Raw genomic sequence first — 11,559 nt, forward strand, 5'->3', positions numbered from 1 at the left:
ATTTATAATTCCATCCACCAACCCATAGATAAATTTCATGGAGTTAAATAATTATAAAAAAAAAAATACTCAATTTGTTTGGAAAATGATGAACCCAAAAATAATGAGATTGAATATGTTTCAGTCAAGTGTGGCATAAACATATTTAATATCTAATTACTTATATGATTAACAGTTAAAACTGGTCTAATTTAATTGAAATTTGCACATTGTGAAAACTTGTTTACCTACAGCGTATACATGTGCATGCAGGACCCACCTTCGTCTTTCACCCTTCTTCATTCTGCAGCATACAACTCAACTCACTAAACCTCACTTTACTTCAACCACAACCTCAGCTTTGACTCTTCAACGTCTTCACTTTCCGATCCAATGCCGCTGGAAAGTGACGTCACCATCTCCTCTTACCGCCTCTGCTGGGACGTCTTTCTCAGCTTCCGGGGCACACACACGGGCCACACCTTCACCATGCGCCTCTACCACGCTCTCCACGGTCGTGGCGTTCGCGTCTTCCGAAACGACGATGGGTTGGAGCGCCGCGGCGAGATCCAGAAGAAGCTTCTAGAAGCCGTGGAAGACTCTGCCGCCGCCGTCGTCGTTATCTCTCCCGATTACGCGTCCTCGCACTGGTGCCTGGAAGAGCTCGCAAAGATTTGCGAGGTTGGGAGGCTGATCCTCCCGGTTTTCTACTGGGTGGACCCTTCGCACGTGCGAAAGCAAGAGGGTCCCTTCGAGGAGTGGTTCGTGTGGCATGCACAGAGGTTTCCGACAGAGAGGGTTGAGCAGTGGAGGGATGCGATGAAGAAAGTGGGTGGACTCGCTGGTTTTGTTTTGGATGAGAAAAGGTGCATGCAGCATCGTGCTTCGTTAATTGCTTGTAGTTTCTTACGTAGTATTGCTAGAAATGTGTGCATAAGATCATTTTGCCAGTTTCTGCTTTCTTTCATGATATGTTTGGTTTTACTGCATCTCTGTCATGTGGTGTATTAAGTCTAGATGGGTTTTATTAATCTGTTTTTAAACCATACAATTGAAAAACCAGAAATAACTTTAATTTAAAAAGAAATTACTAATGTGATACTATAAGTAAATAAAAATATATAATTAAAATTTTGTAAAAAAAAGTAGATGTGATATTATTGTTTTACTTTTGGAGACGCTTTGGTTTGGGAGATTTTTCTTAGTTTTTAAGTCTTATATATTCTCATGAATAAGTGTTATATTTTTTATATAATTTTATTTATTATTGCTTAAAGATAATGGTTAATTACGATGAAAAAATGATAGTTTTCTTAAACCAAACATACCATGTTTCGCGTCTTTGAGCTTTGTTTTTGCTTTGCTTTGTTTTTTTACCAGCGTGTGTGATGGTTTTGAACAATGTGATTTAATCATTTTGTTTTTAAATTTCTTGCTTAGTGACGGTGACAAGAGTGATGAACTGATTCAGATTTTGGTGCAAAATCTTATGAAGCAGCTGAGGAACACACCCCTGAGTGTGGCTCCATTCACAGTAGGTCTGGATGATAGAGTTGAAGTGTTGAAAAACTTGTTGGACTTAAAATCCAACGATGTAAGGGTTTTGGGGTTGTATGGAATGGGTGGAGTTGGTAAGACAACATTAGCCAAGAGCCTCTTCAACAACCTTGTTGTTCATAGTTTTGAGCGACGGAGTTTCATTCCAAATGTCAGATCACAGGTCTCCAAACACCACGGTTTGGTTTCTCTTCAAAACAAAATCCATGGTGATCTTTGTGGTAGAAAAGAGGATCTGATCACCGATGTCAGCGACGGCATTTCTGCTATACAAAAAATAGTGCAAGAGAATCGAGTTTTGTTGATCCTAGATGACGTTGACGATGTGGAGCAGCTTAACTTTTTGATGGGTAAGAGGGAATGGTTTTACAAGGGAAGTCGTGTAGTGATAACCACAAGGGATAAGGAAATTTTGCACGGGAGTTATGTTGATGTTGATTTTGAGGTGAAGGAATTGGAATTCTCTGAAGCAATGGAACTGTTCTGCTTCCATGCAATCAGAAGAAAGGAACCTGCAGAGGGTTTTTTAGATGTTTCAAAGCAAATTGTGGAGAAGACAGGAGGGTTGCCTTTGGCTTTGGAAGTTTTTGGGTCTTTTCTGTTTGATAAAAGGACCGAGAGGGAATGGAAAGATGCTTTGGAGAAGCTGAAGCAGATTCGTCCTCCATGTCTTCAAGAAGTGCTGAAAATAAGTTTTGATGCGTTGGATGAACAAAAACAGTGTATATTCCTTGACATAGCTTGTTTGTTTGTGCAAATGGAAATGAAGAGAGATGATGTGGTTGACATATTGAATGGATGTGATTTTAGAGGAGAGATTGCGGTGGCTGTGCTCACTGCAAGATGTCTAATTAAGATCATTGGTGATGGAAAAGTGTGGATGCATGATCAAGTTAGAGACATGGGAAGGCAAATTGTTCGTAGTGAAAGCCTTACAGATCCTGGTCTACGAAGCAGGCTCTGGGATCGTGATGAAATCTTGACTGTGTTGAAGAATATGAAGGTAAATATTGTAGCATGGTTTGTTTTTGTAATGTCATGGGAAGAAAAATTGAAAGTATGAAAAGGTCAAGAAGAAACGATTAATGAAATCTATGAATTAGTTCTGTAAAAAAATAATATCTGTTTATGTTTTCATTCTTGATGATTGATTTCGTGTTATAAAAGGCTTTGATGCCAAAAATCTTTTTTAAATGAAATAACGTCGTAAAATATTAAGAAACCTTCCTACATTTGTTAAGATTAAAATCAACCAACAAAAATTGGGTATCAAATCTAAAGTTTTTAGAAGGAAAAAGTTTTTTTATTTTTATCACGCGTGGTCTGTGATTGATTGGTTTTAAATATTTTTTTAAAAATAAATTCAAGCATATCAATAAAGTGGGGTTGTCAAAAAATTATTAAAAAAATGTTGTCAATTATCATGATCTTTTTAGAATTCCATATTCTAACTAAATTCATTATATATTTTCCATTTCATTTCTTGACCACTTTAACAACGAACACTGCGTGTAGGGAACGAGAAATGTTCAAGGAGTTGTCCTAGATTGTGTGAAGAGAAGAATGTCCATTCCCAGAGATCGCTCAGCAGATGAAATAACTAGGGAAAATTTTCGACGCAAGCCCAGTTGTAAATCTGCATTCGAGTATATTAAAGAGAGGTATAAAAAGTACGTAGAGGATAGAAAAGAGAAAGCAAAAGAGGTTATCCTTCAGTCCAAGCACTTTCAACCAATGGTTTCCTTAAGAATGCTTCAGATTAATTATTCCAGATTGGAAGGACAATTTATATGTCTTCCCCCAAAACTCAAGTGGTTACAATGGAAACAGTGTTCATTAAGGTATATGCCTTCTAGCTATAATCCATTGGAACTTGCAGTCATGGATCTCTCTGAAAGTCTGATTGAAACCTTGTGGAAGGGACGCAGTAACAAGGTTTGCTTTCTTATTACCTGATGAGCTCACTATTTTGAAAAAATAAATTGTCATCAATGAGTTCTAGAACTTGGTGTTTTCTATTTTTTTTAACATTTACCTTATATTTTTCAATGACGATATTTATTTGACAGGTGGCTGTGCACTTGACGGTTTTAAACCTCTCCAGGTGCCACCGTTTGACAGCAACTCCTGACTTATCTGGGTATCTGTCTCTTAAAAAACTTAATTTGGAAGAATGTTCTCACTTAACTAGGATTCATGAATCATTAGGGAATCTAAATTCCTTAGTTCATCTTAACTTTCGCCTCTGCTATAACCTCATAGAACTACCTAGTGATGTCTCTGGGCTGAAACACCTCGAGGACCTCGTTCTGTCCGACTGCTGGAAATTGAAAACATTACCAAAAGACTTGAGCTGCATGGTTTCTTTAAGACAGCTACTTCTTGATAGCACTTCTATTACTGAGCTTCCTCTGTCCATCTTCCATCTCACAAAACTTGAAAAGCTGAGTGCAAATGGATGCCACCTTCTGAAGAAGTTACCTACCTGCACTGGGAAACTCTGCTCCCTGCAAGAATTATCACTTAACCATACAGCATTGGAGGAATTGCCAGATTCAGTTGGTTCTTTGGAAAAACTTGAGATGCTTAGTTTGACGGGGTGTAAGTCACTATCAGTGATTCCTAACTCTACTGGGAAACTAATTTCCTTGACTCAATTGTATTTGGACGGCAGCGGAATCAAAGAATTGCCTGCTTCTATTGGTGCTTTATCATATTTAAGGAAGCTGTCTGTTGGAGACTGTACTTCTCTTGACAAATTTCCTGTCTCAATGGAGGCATTAGTTTCAATTGTTGAACTTAAGTTAGATGGCACAAAAGTTTCTAATTTTCCAGACGAAATATTTGTGGGCATGAAAATGCTAGAAAAGCTCGAGATGGGAAAAGTTCAGCATCTAAAATTCGTACCAGTATCATTGGGCTACCTGTCAGCTCTTACCATTTTGGACATGCATGATGCAAACATTACTGAATTGCCAGAATCAATAGGAATGTTGGAAAATCTTATTCGGCTGAGGTTAGACAAGTGCAAACAGCTCCAAAGGCTTCCAGACTCCATTGGAAATTTGAAATCTTTGCGATGGCTAATGATGAAGGAAACAGCACTTACACGACTACCAGATAGCTTTGGAATGCTCAGAAGCCTGGTAGAACTAGACATGAAAAGAATGCCCTATCTTAATGGGGCTGGAAACAACATGTCTACAGGGACAATTATTCCTGAAATACGAGAACAACCTAGTTCAGAGGCAATATTAACTTCTTTTTGCAATCTAAGCTTGCTGGAAAAGCTAAATGCTCATGGATGGGGAATATATGGAAAAATTCCAGATGAGTTTGAAAAGCTATCATCACTAGAAACTTTAAGTTTAGGTCACAACAATATTTGCAGTCTTCCAGCCAGCATGACGGGTCTCTCCTGTCTCAAAAAGCTTTTGTTGTCAGATTGCAGGGAGCTCATGTTTCTGCCTCCTCTTCCCTCTAGCCTAGAAGAGCTAAATCTGGAAAACTGTGTTGCAGTGCAGTACATACATGATATTTCAAACTTGGAGCGATTAGAGGAGTTCAACCTTACAAATTGTGAAAAGGTGGTGGATGTCCCAGGTCTTGAACATTTGAAGTCCTTAAGAAGGTTGTACATGAGTGGTTGCATTGGATGCTCCCTTGCCGTAAAGAGAAGATTTTCCAAGGTTTGTCATTTCTTTGTTTCTTCCACGCCCCAAAATCACATCCTTCTGTCTTGAGCATAAAATAAAATCCAATAATTTCCCACTTATAAATTAAAGATTTGTCCCAGGTTCTACTTAAGAAATTAGAGATTTTGATTATGCCTGGAAGCAGGGTCCCGGATTGGCTTACAGCAGAACCAGTAGTGTTTTCCAAGAGAAGCAATAGGGAGCTCAAAGGTGTTATTTTTTTTGGCGTTATCTCTTTCAAGAACATACCTGAAAACCAAAGGGAAGGACTGGAGTTAGTGGATGTTCAAGGAAAAATCTTTAATTTGACCAGTGAGGTGTTTAGCACAACGTTTCGCCTGCTAAGAGTACCCAGAACAAATGAAGACCACATATTTTTGCGCAGATTCGGTGCTCGAACTCCGTTAGTCTTTCAGTTAAAAGATAGGTATACCTTACATTTGCAAAGGCGAAACCCTCCTCGTATTGAGAGGTTGGAGCTCAATAACTGCAGAATTCATTTAGTTTTTTATGGTGACGATGATTACGAGGGAGACGAAGGATCACTTGAAGAAAGTCAATACTCTGTTTCACAAAAATTAGCCAAGTTCTTCAACTTTGCTGCAGACGATCCAGGCGTGTGAATAAAGTTCTTCAACTTACCATTATGTATTGTCTTTTGACTAGATGAAAGGACTGTCATTCTCATTGAGATTCTCTAGTTTGCTTCAACGCCTATATATTAATTTAAATAATAATTAAGTTTTTCTTAAGAGATAAAATAAATATAACCTCATGAAAGCAGGATGGGAAGTACTACTCACCTCTATAGAAAAGAAAAAAAGAGGTTGTTTAAATATGACTTCTAAGACCAACATGAAAAGATTTCGTAACATAAATACAAAATCTAATGCATAAATTTAAAAAGTTATTATCACACTCATGAGGTGAATCTAAGTAAGCTTATCTAAATAGGCATGAATTACAAAATTGAGTAATAACCAATTTTTAGGGACACTGCAGAAGAAACTACAGAAACAATTGCATGGTTCAGAAAAACATGACAGCTTTGCATATTCGAAGATACGAGCAACGGCCATGAAGCAGAAGTAAATGTAAAAGGTAGCGAAACTATGCAATGACAAAATCAGTAGCCGTCACAGCTTGCATCCCTTCCAACCCACTTATGTCAGTACGAGCTGCTTGAATCATGCGGACATCATTGGCTCCATCGCCAATGCTAAGTGTTATTTTTCTGAAAAAAAAATTTTAACAAATTTTTTTTATAATTCTTTTACAACATCTTGTATAGTAATTTATGATTGATCCATTTTAAATATACAAACTAATAAAATAATGACACATAATCTATTGTCAAAAAGTTGTTAAAAATAGTTATTAACTTATAATGATTCTGTTTTTCTTGCATTTTTCCTAACCAAATTTGTGACTTGAACCATAATTAACATTCACTATGCAAGTAGCACAAGTACTCCCAACAAAGTCAAAAATTGATTTAGAATTAGCTTTCTTAACAAAAAAATTCCCTAAAATTAACAAGAATAAAATTAGCTTTTTCAACATCCTCACCAAAAGTTTTGCCCTTGTTCTTCTTTTCAATATTTACACATTTGGTTGCATTATCGATCGAATCTAAACTTCACTTGGTTGATCCTTAGTTATCTTGTGAAAACCCAAACGATCTCTGGTTACCTTGTGAAGACTCAAATGATGATGCTGACAATGAAGTATTATCAACATATCTTTGACCATCTCGATTAAAAAACCCCTCAGATGAAGAAAAACGAAACAATTGACATTATTACCTTAAACAAGAAAGTGAAAGACAAAAGAGAAGTAGCATGAGAAAATGTGAAAATAATAGTTCAGCCTCATCCTATTTATAGAAGTCAGAGGTTGAACAGTCATGAAACTCTAGTCATTAGATTTATTCGCATGTAACGATTCACAAGGATCTAACACTTCACATTCCTTAATAGACACAAAGTTTGGATCATCATAACTATTGTTCTCAATGTTCAACACCAGCAGTGAATGACTCAAACGGATGAAACAAATCATTTAACGATCAAATAACAAACTCCTTTTCAACTCTTTATGATGCTCGGGTTTAAAGCGTTTATGTATAGTATGGACCATTTGGTTGAGATATGCACCAAATAGTCAACCAACTAGTCAACCAAAGTTAAATTCTATATTAACTAGAAAACCAAATGGTCAAGACTAAGTGACTTAAAGCAGAAAAATCATTTTGATTAAATCTCTAATTAGGATTAGAGATGTTTGGATCCTGATTAGACTAACTTTAATCAAAAATGAAAAATTATAATTAAAAATCCAGATAGGTGGTATGTTATGCATTAATTACACCTTTATTATTTTTGCGTTCAAACTTAACTACTTTGAAAGAATCTTTAACATGTATCTCTGATTCACCTAACGGAACACAAAAAAAAAGTTTAGAATAAATAATTGGATAATAACCGATCGATTCTAACAACTACTATTTTGTACCCCATTTAATGTCCAATTCATAGTTACATGAAGCGGAAAGGGGATGTTTCTAGCAATGCATTTTTCTTATGAGAGGCCAGATCCCTTTAATGTAGTTTTGGTAAAGTGATGGTGAATGAATTCATTATATGAACCAATGTGTTTCTTTTGTTGTTGCTGCATATCAGTTTCTAGGTTTCAAAACAAAGAATAGCAGAGTGGTGCTAACAACTCAGCATAAGGACAATGTTCATATGTCATTGTCTCATGCTATAATGTTTTCGAGAACAAGCTAGTTGAAATCTTTTATATTTTATGTTCTTAGAATAAACATTCAGGAACACATTTCAAATTATCCTAAAAAACATTATTTCATAATTAAAATTTTATTGTGAAATGTTACGTGATAATCAATTTGAAATAATTAAAAATCAATTTCGGATAATGTATTCTTTATGTTATTTGGAATCTTTATTTAAAAATATTGTTATCTAGAACATTTCGAAAATGCATAATCAATAAATTTTTTAGTATATTTTGAATTATGCCTACAGAAAAATAAAAATATTAAAATAATAAATTTTGTTATTATAATAAGATATATTGTATGAAGAAAATATGGGGTACATGAATAAATTGTAGGGGTGGAAGAAGTAAAAGCCTTTATTTTTTTGTTGCTAGAAGATATATGAGGTGAAAAAAGTAATTCTCTCAGAGAGCAAAGGTAGAGAAGAAGTCCAACGAGAATCCATGAAAAGCATTACCAGCGGTTAAGGTTGTCGTTGTTCAGTTTCTTCCTCCAAACGATAACAATCAAATAATCGAATACTAAAAGGGAAAAGAAAAACTCCATGTTCTGTCTCCAATGGCAGGAGCTACTGCAACTACACCACCATTAATCAATCTCACACACTCCTCCAAGCCTCGTCACTTCTCTGCAAACAACATTCCCTTCTCTTACCAACGCTTTTATTCTGGATTCTACCTCAACCACAGTTTAAAGCCCATAACCACCAAATGTCATAGCAAGGTATGTATTACATAAACACATACATGATATGATTTGATATATTTTATGTAAATAATGGCTCAATTGTATTTCACATCTTTTTTTCTTTTTTTTTTTTGTGGGTTCTGAAGCTGAATAGTTCGGGTGGGGGAGAGCCATATGAGATGGATGAAACGGGTTTGTTTGATGAGTATGATGGAATTGAAGATGACAGTGACGACGAGGATGCAGAGAGTAGTGTGGATTTGTTGATCAGATTTTTTCAGAGCATGTTTAAGAAAGTGTCTAAGCGAGCCAAGAAAGCTTCTCGCTCTGTTTTGCCCACAGTAATATCGCCCCAGCTTGTGAGTGCCACTTTTCTTCTCTGCTTTGTTTGGAATAATTGATTTTTTTAAAAAGATTTTATGGCTGCCATGTTAATTAGTTATTGTTCTGGTTAGTATAATAGAGATCATGAAAACTTTCTAAGTTCAATGGTCATGTAAAGACACTGTAAAACAGTCTTACAGAATTTTACACTATTGTACTTCTTATCACAAATATCAGTTTATATATATTTAAGGTAATTGTAGAAAAAATCAACAAATTCATCAGGGTGGTTTGTGACTATGAGTATCCCCAATTTATGTGTATAATTGAATGTTGATTGATTTCACTTAAAGCTGTGGCTTCAGGTTTCCTTCTTCCCCACACTTCTCAATTAGTTAGTCTGATAAATTTTAGGTATGGTATTGTTTAAGGACAAAAGTTACATTCAACTAGCAACTTAGGTGGTGCTTTTTGTGTTGTTTTCTATTCAAAATTAGCATCTTTTACCTTGATGATAATTTATGCTAGTGGTATTTGATCGAAACTTTTATTACAGAAATTACTGATGTTCACTTTATAATTCAGATTGGAGAACTGTACCAAAAACATCTATAAAAGTGTATAAGAGTTGTGTCTTTCTAGTTATTTAAACTTGTCTTGTGCTTTAAAGTTTCAAGATTGGGTGTATTTTGGGTCAAAAATTGGCTTGTAATAAAACACTAAATGCAATTATTCCCAAAAATTTAAGCTAAACCAAACATGTTATGTTCTAGTTTTCTTTTGATTTCTGGACATTAATTAGGCAAGGTAGTTCTGGAAGTGCCTCCGGCTTCTTTTGTGAAATCTCCTGTGCTGAAATTAAACTTTGAATTTATCTTTTGAATGCTTTCTCTTATTTCTTTCCATGTAAATTCAGGTTTCTTTTGCTGTTGATGGAACTCTGTTACTTGCTTCGCTTTCTGTTGTGAAAGCGCTGCTTGAGGTATTACTTCCCATTACTGTATGGCTTAATCAGGAATTTGAGGCTGATTGAAATTGAAACCTCTTTCCCTTTCCAATCATCTTCCCCAGTATTTTCCCGTGATAAACTCAGCTTGAATTGACTCAATTCCTTTCCTCTGTGTAAATAAAAGATATGTGAGGAAGGTTAGCAGTGAAGGGTATGCACATGATATTTATGATTTGGGACATGTTTGAGCAAACTTCTCCATAAGAATTTCTAAGAGAGAGAAATAAGAAAGTAAAGATGAAATGAATTTATCCATAAGTTATGCACAAGTTAAGAATAAGACTTTAGAAAAACTGTATGAGTGAACTATTAAAAATTAGTTAATGCATAAGCTAATTTTAGTTTATGAAGAAGTTCCTTTCTTTTTTATTTTCTTCCTATTTTGCTCCCTTAGAAGTATTTCCTTGGCACAATTTCTTTTCCATATAATTAGAAAGTGCATTATCAAGTAGGAGCTAACGGCATAGGTAATATTCATCCATGAATCGTAGGTCATGTGCACTCTCGGAGGCACTGTATTTGCTGCAATTCTGATCCTGCGTGTGATTTGGGCGGCAGTTTCTTACTTTCAGTCAAGTGGGAATAGCTTCAACCAAGGGGGAAATTCTTTTGGTGCCGTAGCCTAAAGGCCCTGACCACTCTTCAACCTTTAGCAAAAGATGGCCAATGTAAGTTTTTCAAAATGAGAATGAGATTTGAACTTGTGATCTTGTATAAATAATTGAAATTCCTTGTTACTTGCCTAATGCCTTATTTAGTTTTATGGCATTTTCCAACTGAAGTATTAGTAGAATTTTCATGGGGTAAATATTTTATTTGTTTATCTTTGACCTTAAATTCTTTGTCTGTGTTCAGATAAATTCGGCCATCCTTTGGTGTACGAATATTTGATGATTGCCACATAGAATAATTAGATGTAATTATTTTGCCTTTGTCTCAATGGTTTGCAATTTCTAATCTCTATGGTTTCTGATCTGGAAAGACTGTTTTGTGGTGCTACGATTGCATTTTCAGTGCAACCCAATTTCTAATTTATAGCCCTAAGTGTTTAATCCTACAATTTGATTTGATGATACTACTATTATTGATAGTACTTTGGATATCTATTGGCAGACTCAAACATTCAAGCTAATATATATTGTGTTTTGTGACACTTTATTTAACTGACTTGGAAGGTAATAATAAAATCAAATTCAAACTAATTGTTCTGATTAAAAGCTATGTCTCCATTGAGTATCTCTGACGGTGAACACAGTCAGATGTTCTTAACTCTTTTTATGGATCTTATCGTGTCACCACAGTTTTAAGAACTTCAATAAATTAAAACTATCCCACGTTTTTTTATATTTTTAATATAAACCTAATAAGTTGCTTAATTATTTTTTAAAAACTAAAATCCAAATATCATATAAAACCATATGTGCATGTGAGATCCACATCATACTTCTGTGATAGTAAACCCTGCTAACGAGTTTAAACTTTAGCAGACCTTTTGGCAGAGTTGCTAC

The 11,559-nt window shown here is 35.3% G+C and overlaps 2 protein-coding genes across 5 annotated transcripts; both read left to right on the forward strand.

Annotated features, from left to right (window-relative positions):
• Positions 1-233: 233 nt before the first annotated feature.
• LOC108322498 (disease resistance protein RPV1) lies at positions 234-5,968 on the forward strand. 3 transcript variants are annotated; one of them, XM_052869824.1, is made up of 5 exons: positions 234-845; positions 1,420-2,539; positions 3,052-3,471; positions 3,606-5,225; positions 5,377-5,576. In XM_052869824.1, the coding sequence occupies exons 1-5, from the start codon at positions 373-375 to the stop codon at positions 5,428-5,430; spliced, it is 3,687 nt and encodes a 1,228-aa protein (XP_052725784.1). In that variant the 5' UTR covers positions 234-372; the 3' UTR covers positions 5,431-5,576. The 3 variants fall into 3 exon arrangements, with proteins under 3 accessions (XP_052725784.1, XP_052725783.1, XP_052725785.1); XM_052869823.1 differs by having other exon boundaries at positions 238-845; positions 5,333-5,968; XM_052869825.1 differs by having other exon boundaries at positions 724-845; positions 1,451-2,539; positions 5,333-5,968.
• Positions 5,969-8,443: 2,475 nt separating this feature from the next.
• On the forward strand, positions 8,444-11,008 carry LOC108322507 (protein SHORT HYPOCOTYL IN WHITE LIGHT 1). 2 transcript variants are annotated; one of them, XM_017554633.2, is made up of 5 exons: positions 8,444-8,754; positions 8,865-9,077; positions 9,959-10,024; positions 10,543-10,719; positions 10,907-11,008. In XM_017554633.2, the coding sequence occupies exons 1-4, from the start codon at positions 8,590-8,592 to the stop codon at positions 10,675-10,677; spliced, it is 579 nt and encodes a 192-aa protein (XP_017410122.1). In that variant the 5' UTR covers positions 8,444-8,589; the 3' UTR covers positions 10,678-10,719; positions 10,907-11,008. The 2 variants fall into 2 exon arrangements, with proteins under 2 accessions (XP_017410122.1, XP_017410121.1); XM_017554632.2 differs by having other exon boundaries at positions 10,543-11,008.
• Positions 11,009-11,559: the final 551 nt, after the last annotated feature.

This window comes from Vigna angularis, chromosome 10 (assembly GCF_016808095.1).
Source record: "Vigna angularis cultivar LongXiaoDou No.4 chromosome 10, ASM1680809v1, whole genome shotgun sequence".
Classification (NCBI taxonomy): Eukaryota; Viridiplantae; Streptophyta; class Magnoliopsida; order Fabales; family Fabaceae; genus Vigna; species Vigna angularis.

What these genes read in the sequence shown, in the direction of transcription:
- LOC108322498 (XM_052869823.1), top strand. Translation starts at nt 373, where the DNA reads ATGCCGCTGGAAAGTGACGTCACCATCTCCTCTTACCGCCTCTGCTGG. An exon ending in TTTGTTTTGGATGAGAAAAG is followed by an intron (nt 846 to 1,419) that starts GTGCATGCAGCA and finishes TTTCTTGCTTAG; the next exon opens with TGACGGTGACAAGAGTGATG. An exon ending in CTGTGTTGAAGAATATGAAG is followed by an intron (nt 2,540 to 3,051) that starts GTAAATATTGTA and finishes CACTGCGTGTAG; the next exon opens with GGAACGAGAAATGTTCAAGG.
- LOC108322507 (XM_017554632.2), top strand. Translation starts at nt 8,590, where the DNA reads ATGGCAGGAGCTACTGCAACTACACCACCATTAATCAATCTCACACAC. An exon ending in CAGTAATATCGCCCCAGCTT is followed by an intron (nt 9,078 to 9,958) that starts GTGAGTGCCACT and finishes ATGTAAATTCAG; the next exon opens with GTTTCTTTTGCTGTTGATGG. An exon ending in TTGTGAAAGCGCTGCTTGAG is followed by an intron (nt 10,025 to 10,542) that starts GTATTACTTCCC and finishes CATGAATCGTAG; the next exon opens with GTCATGTGCACTCTCGGAGG.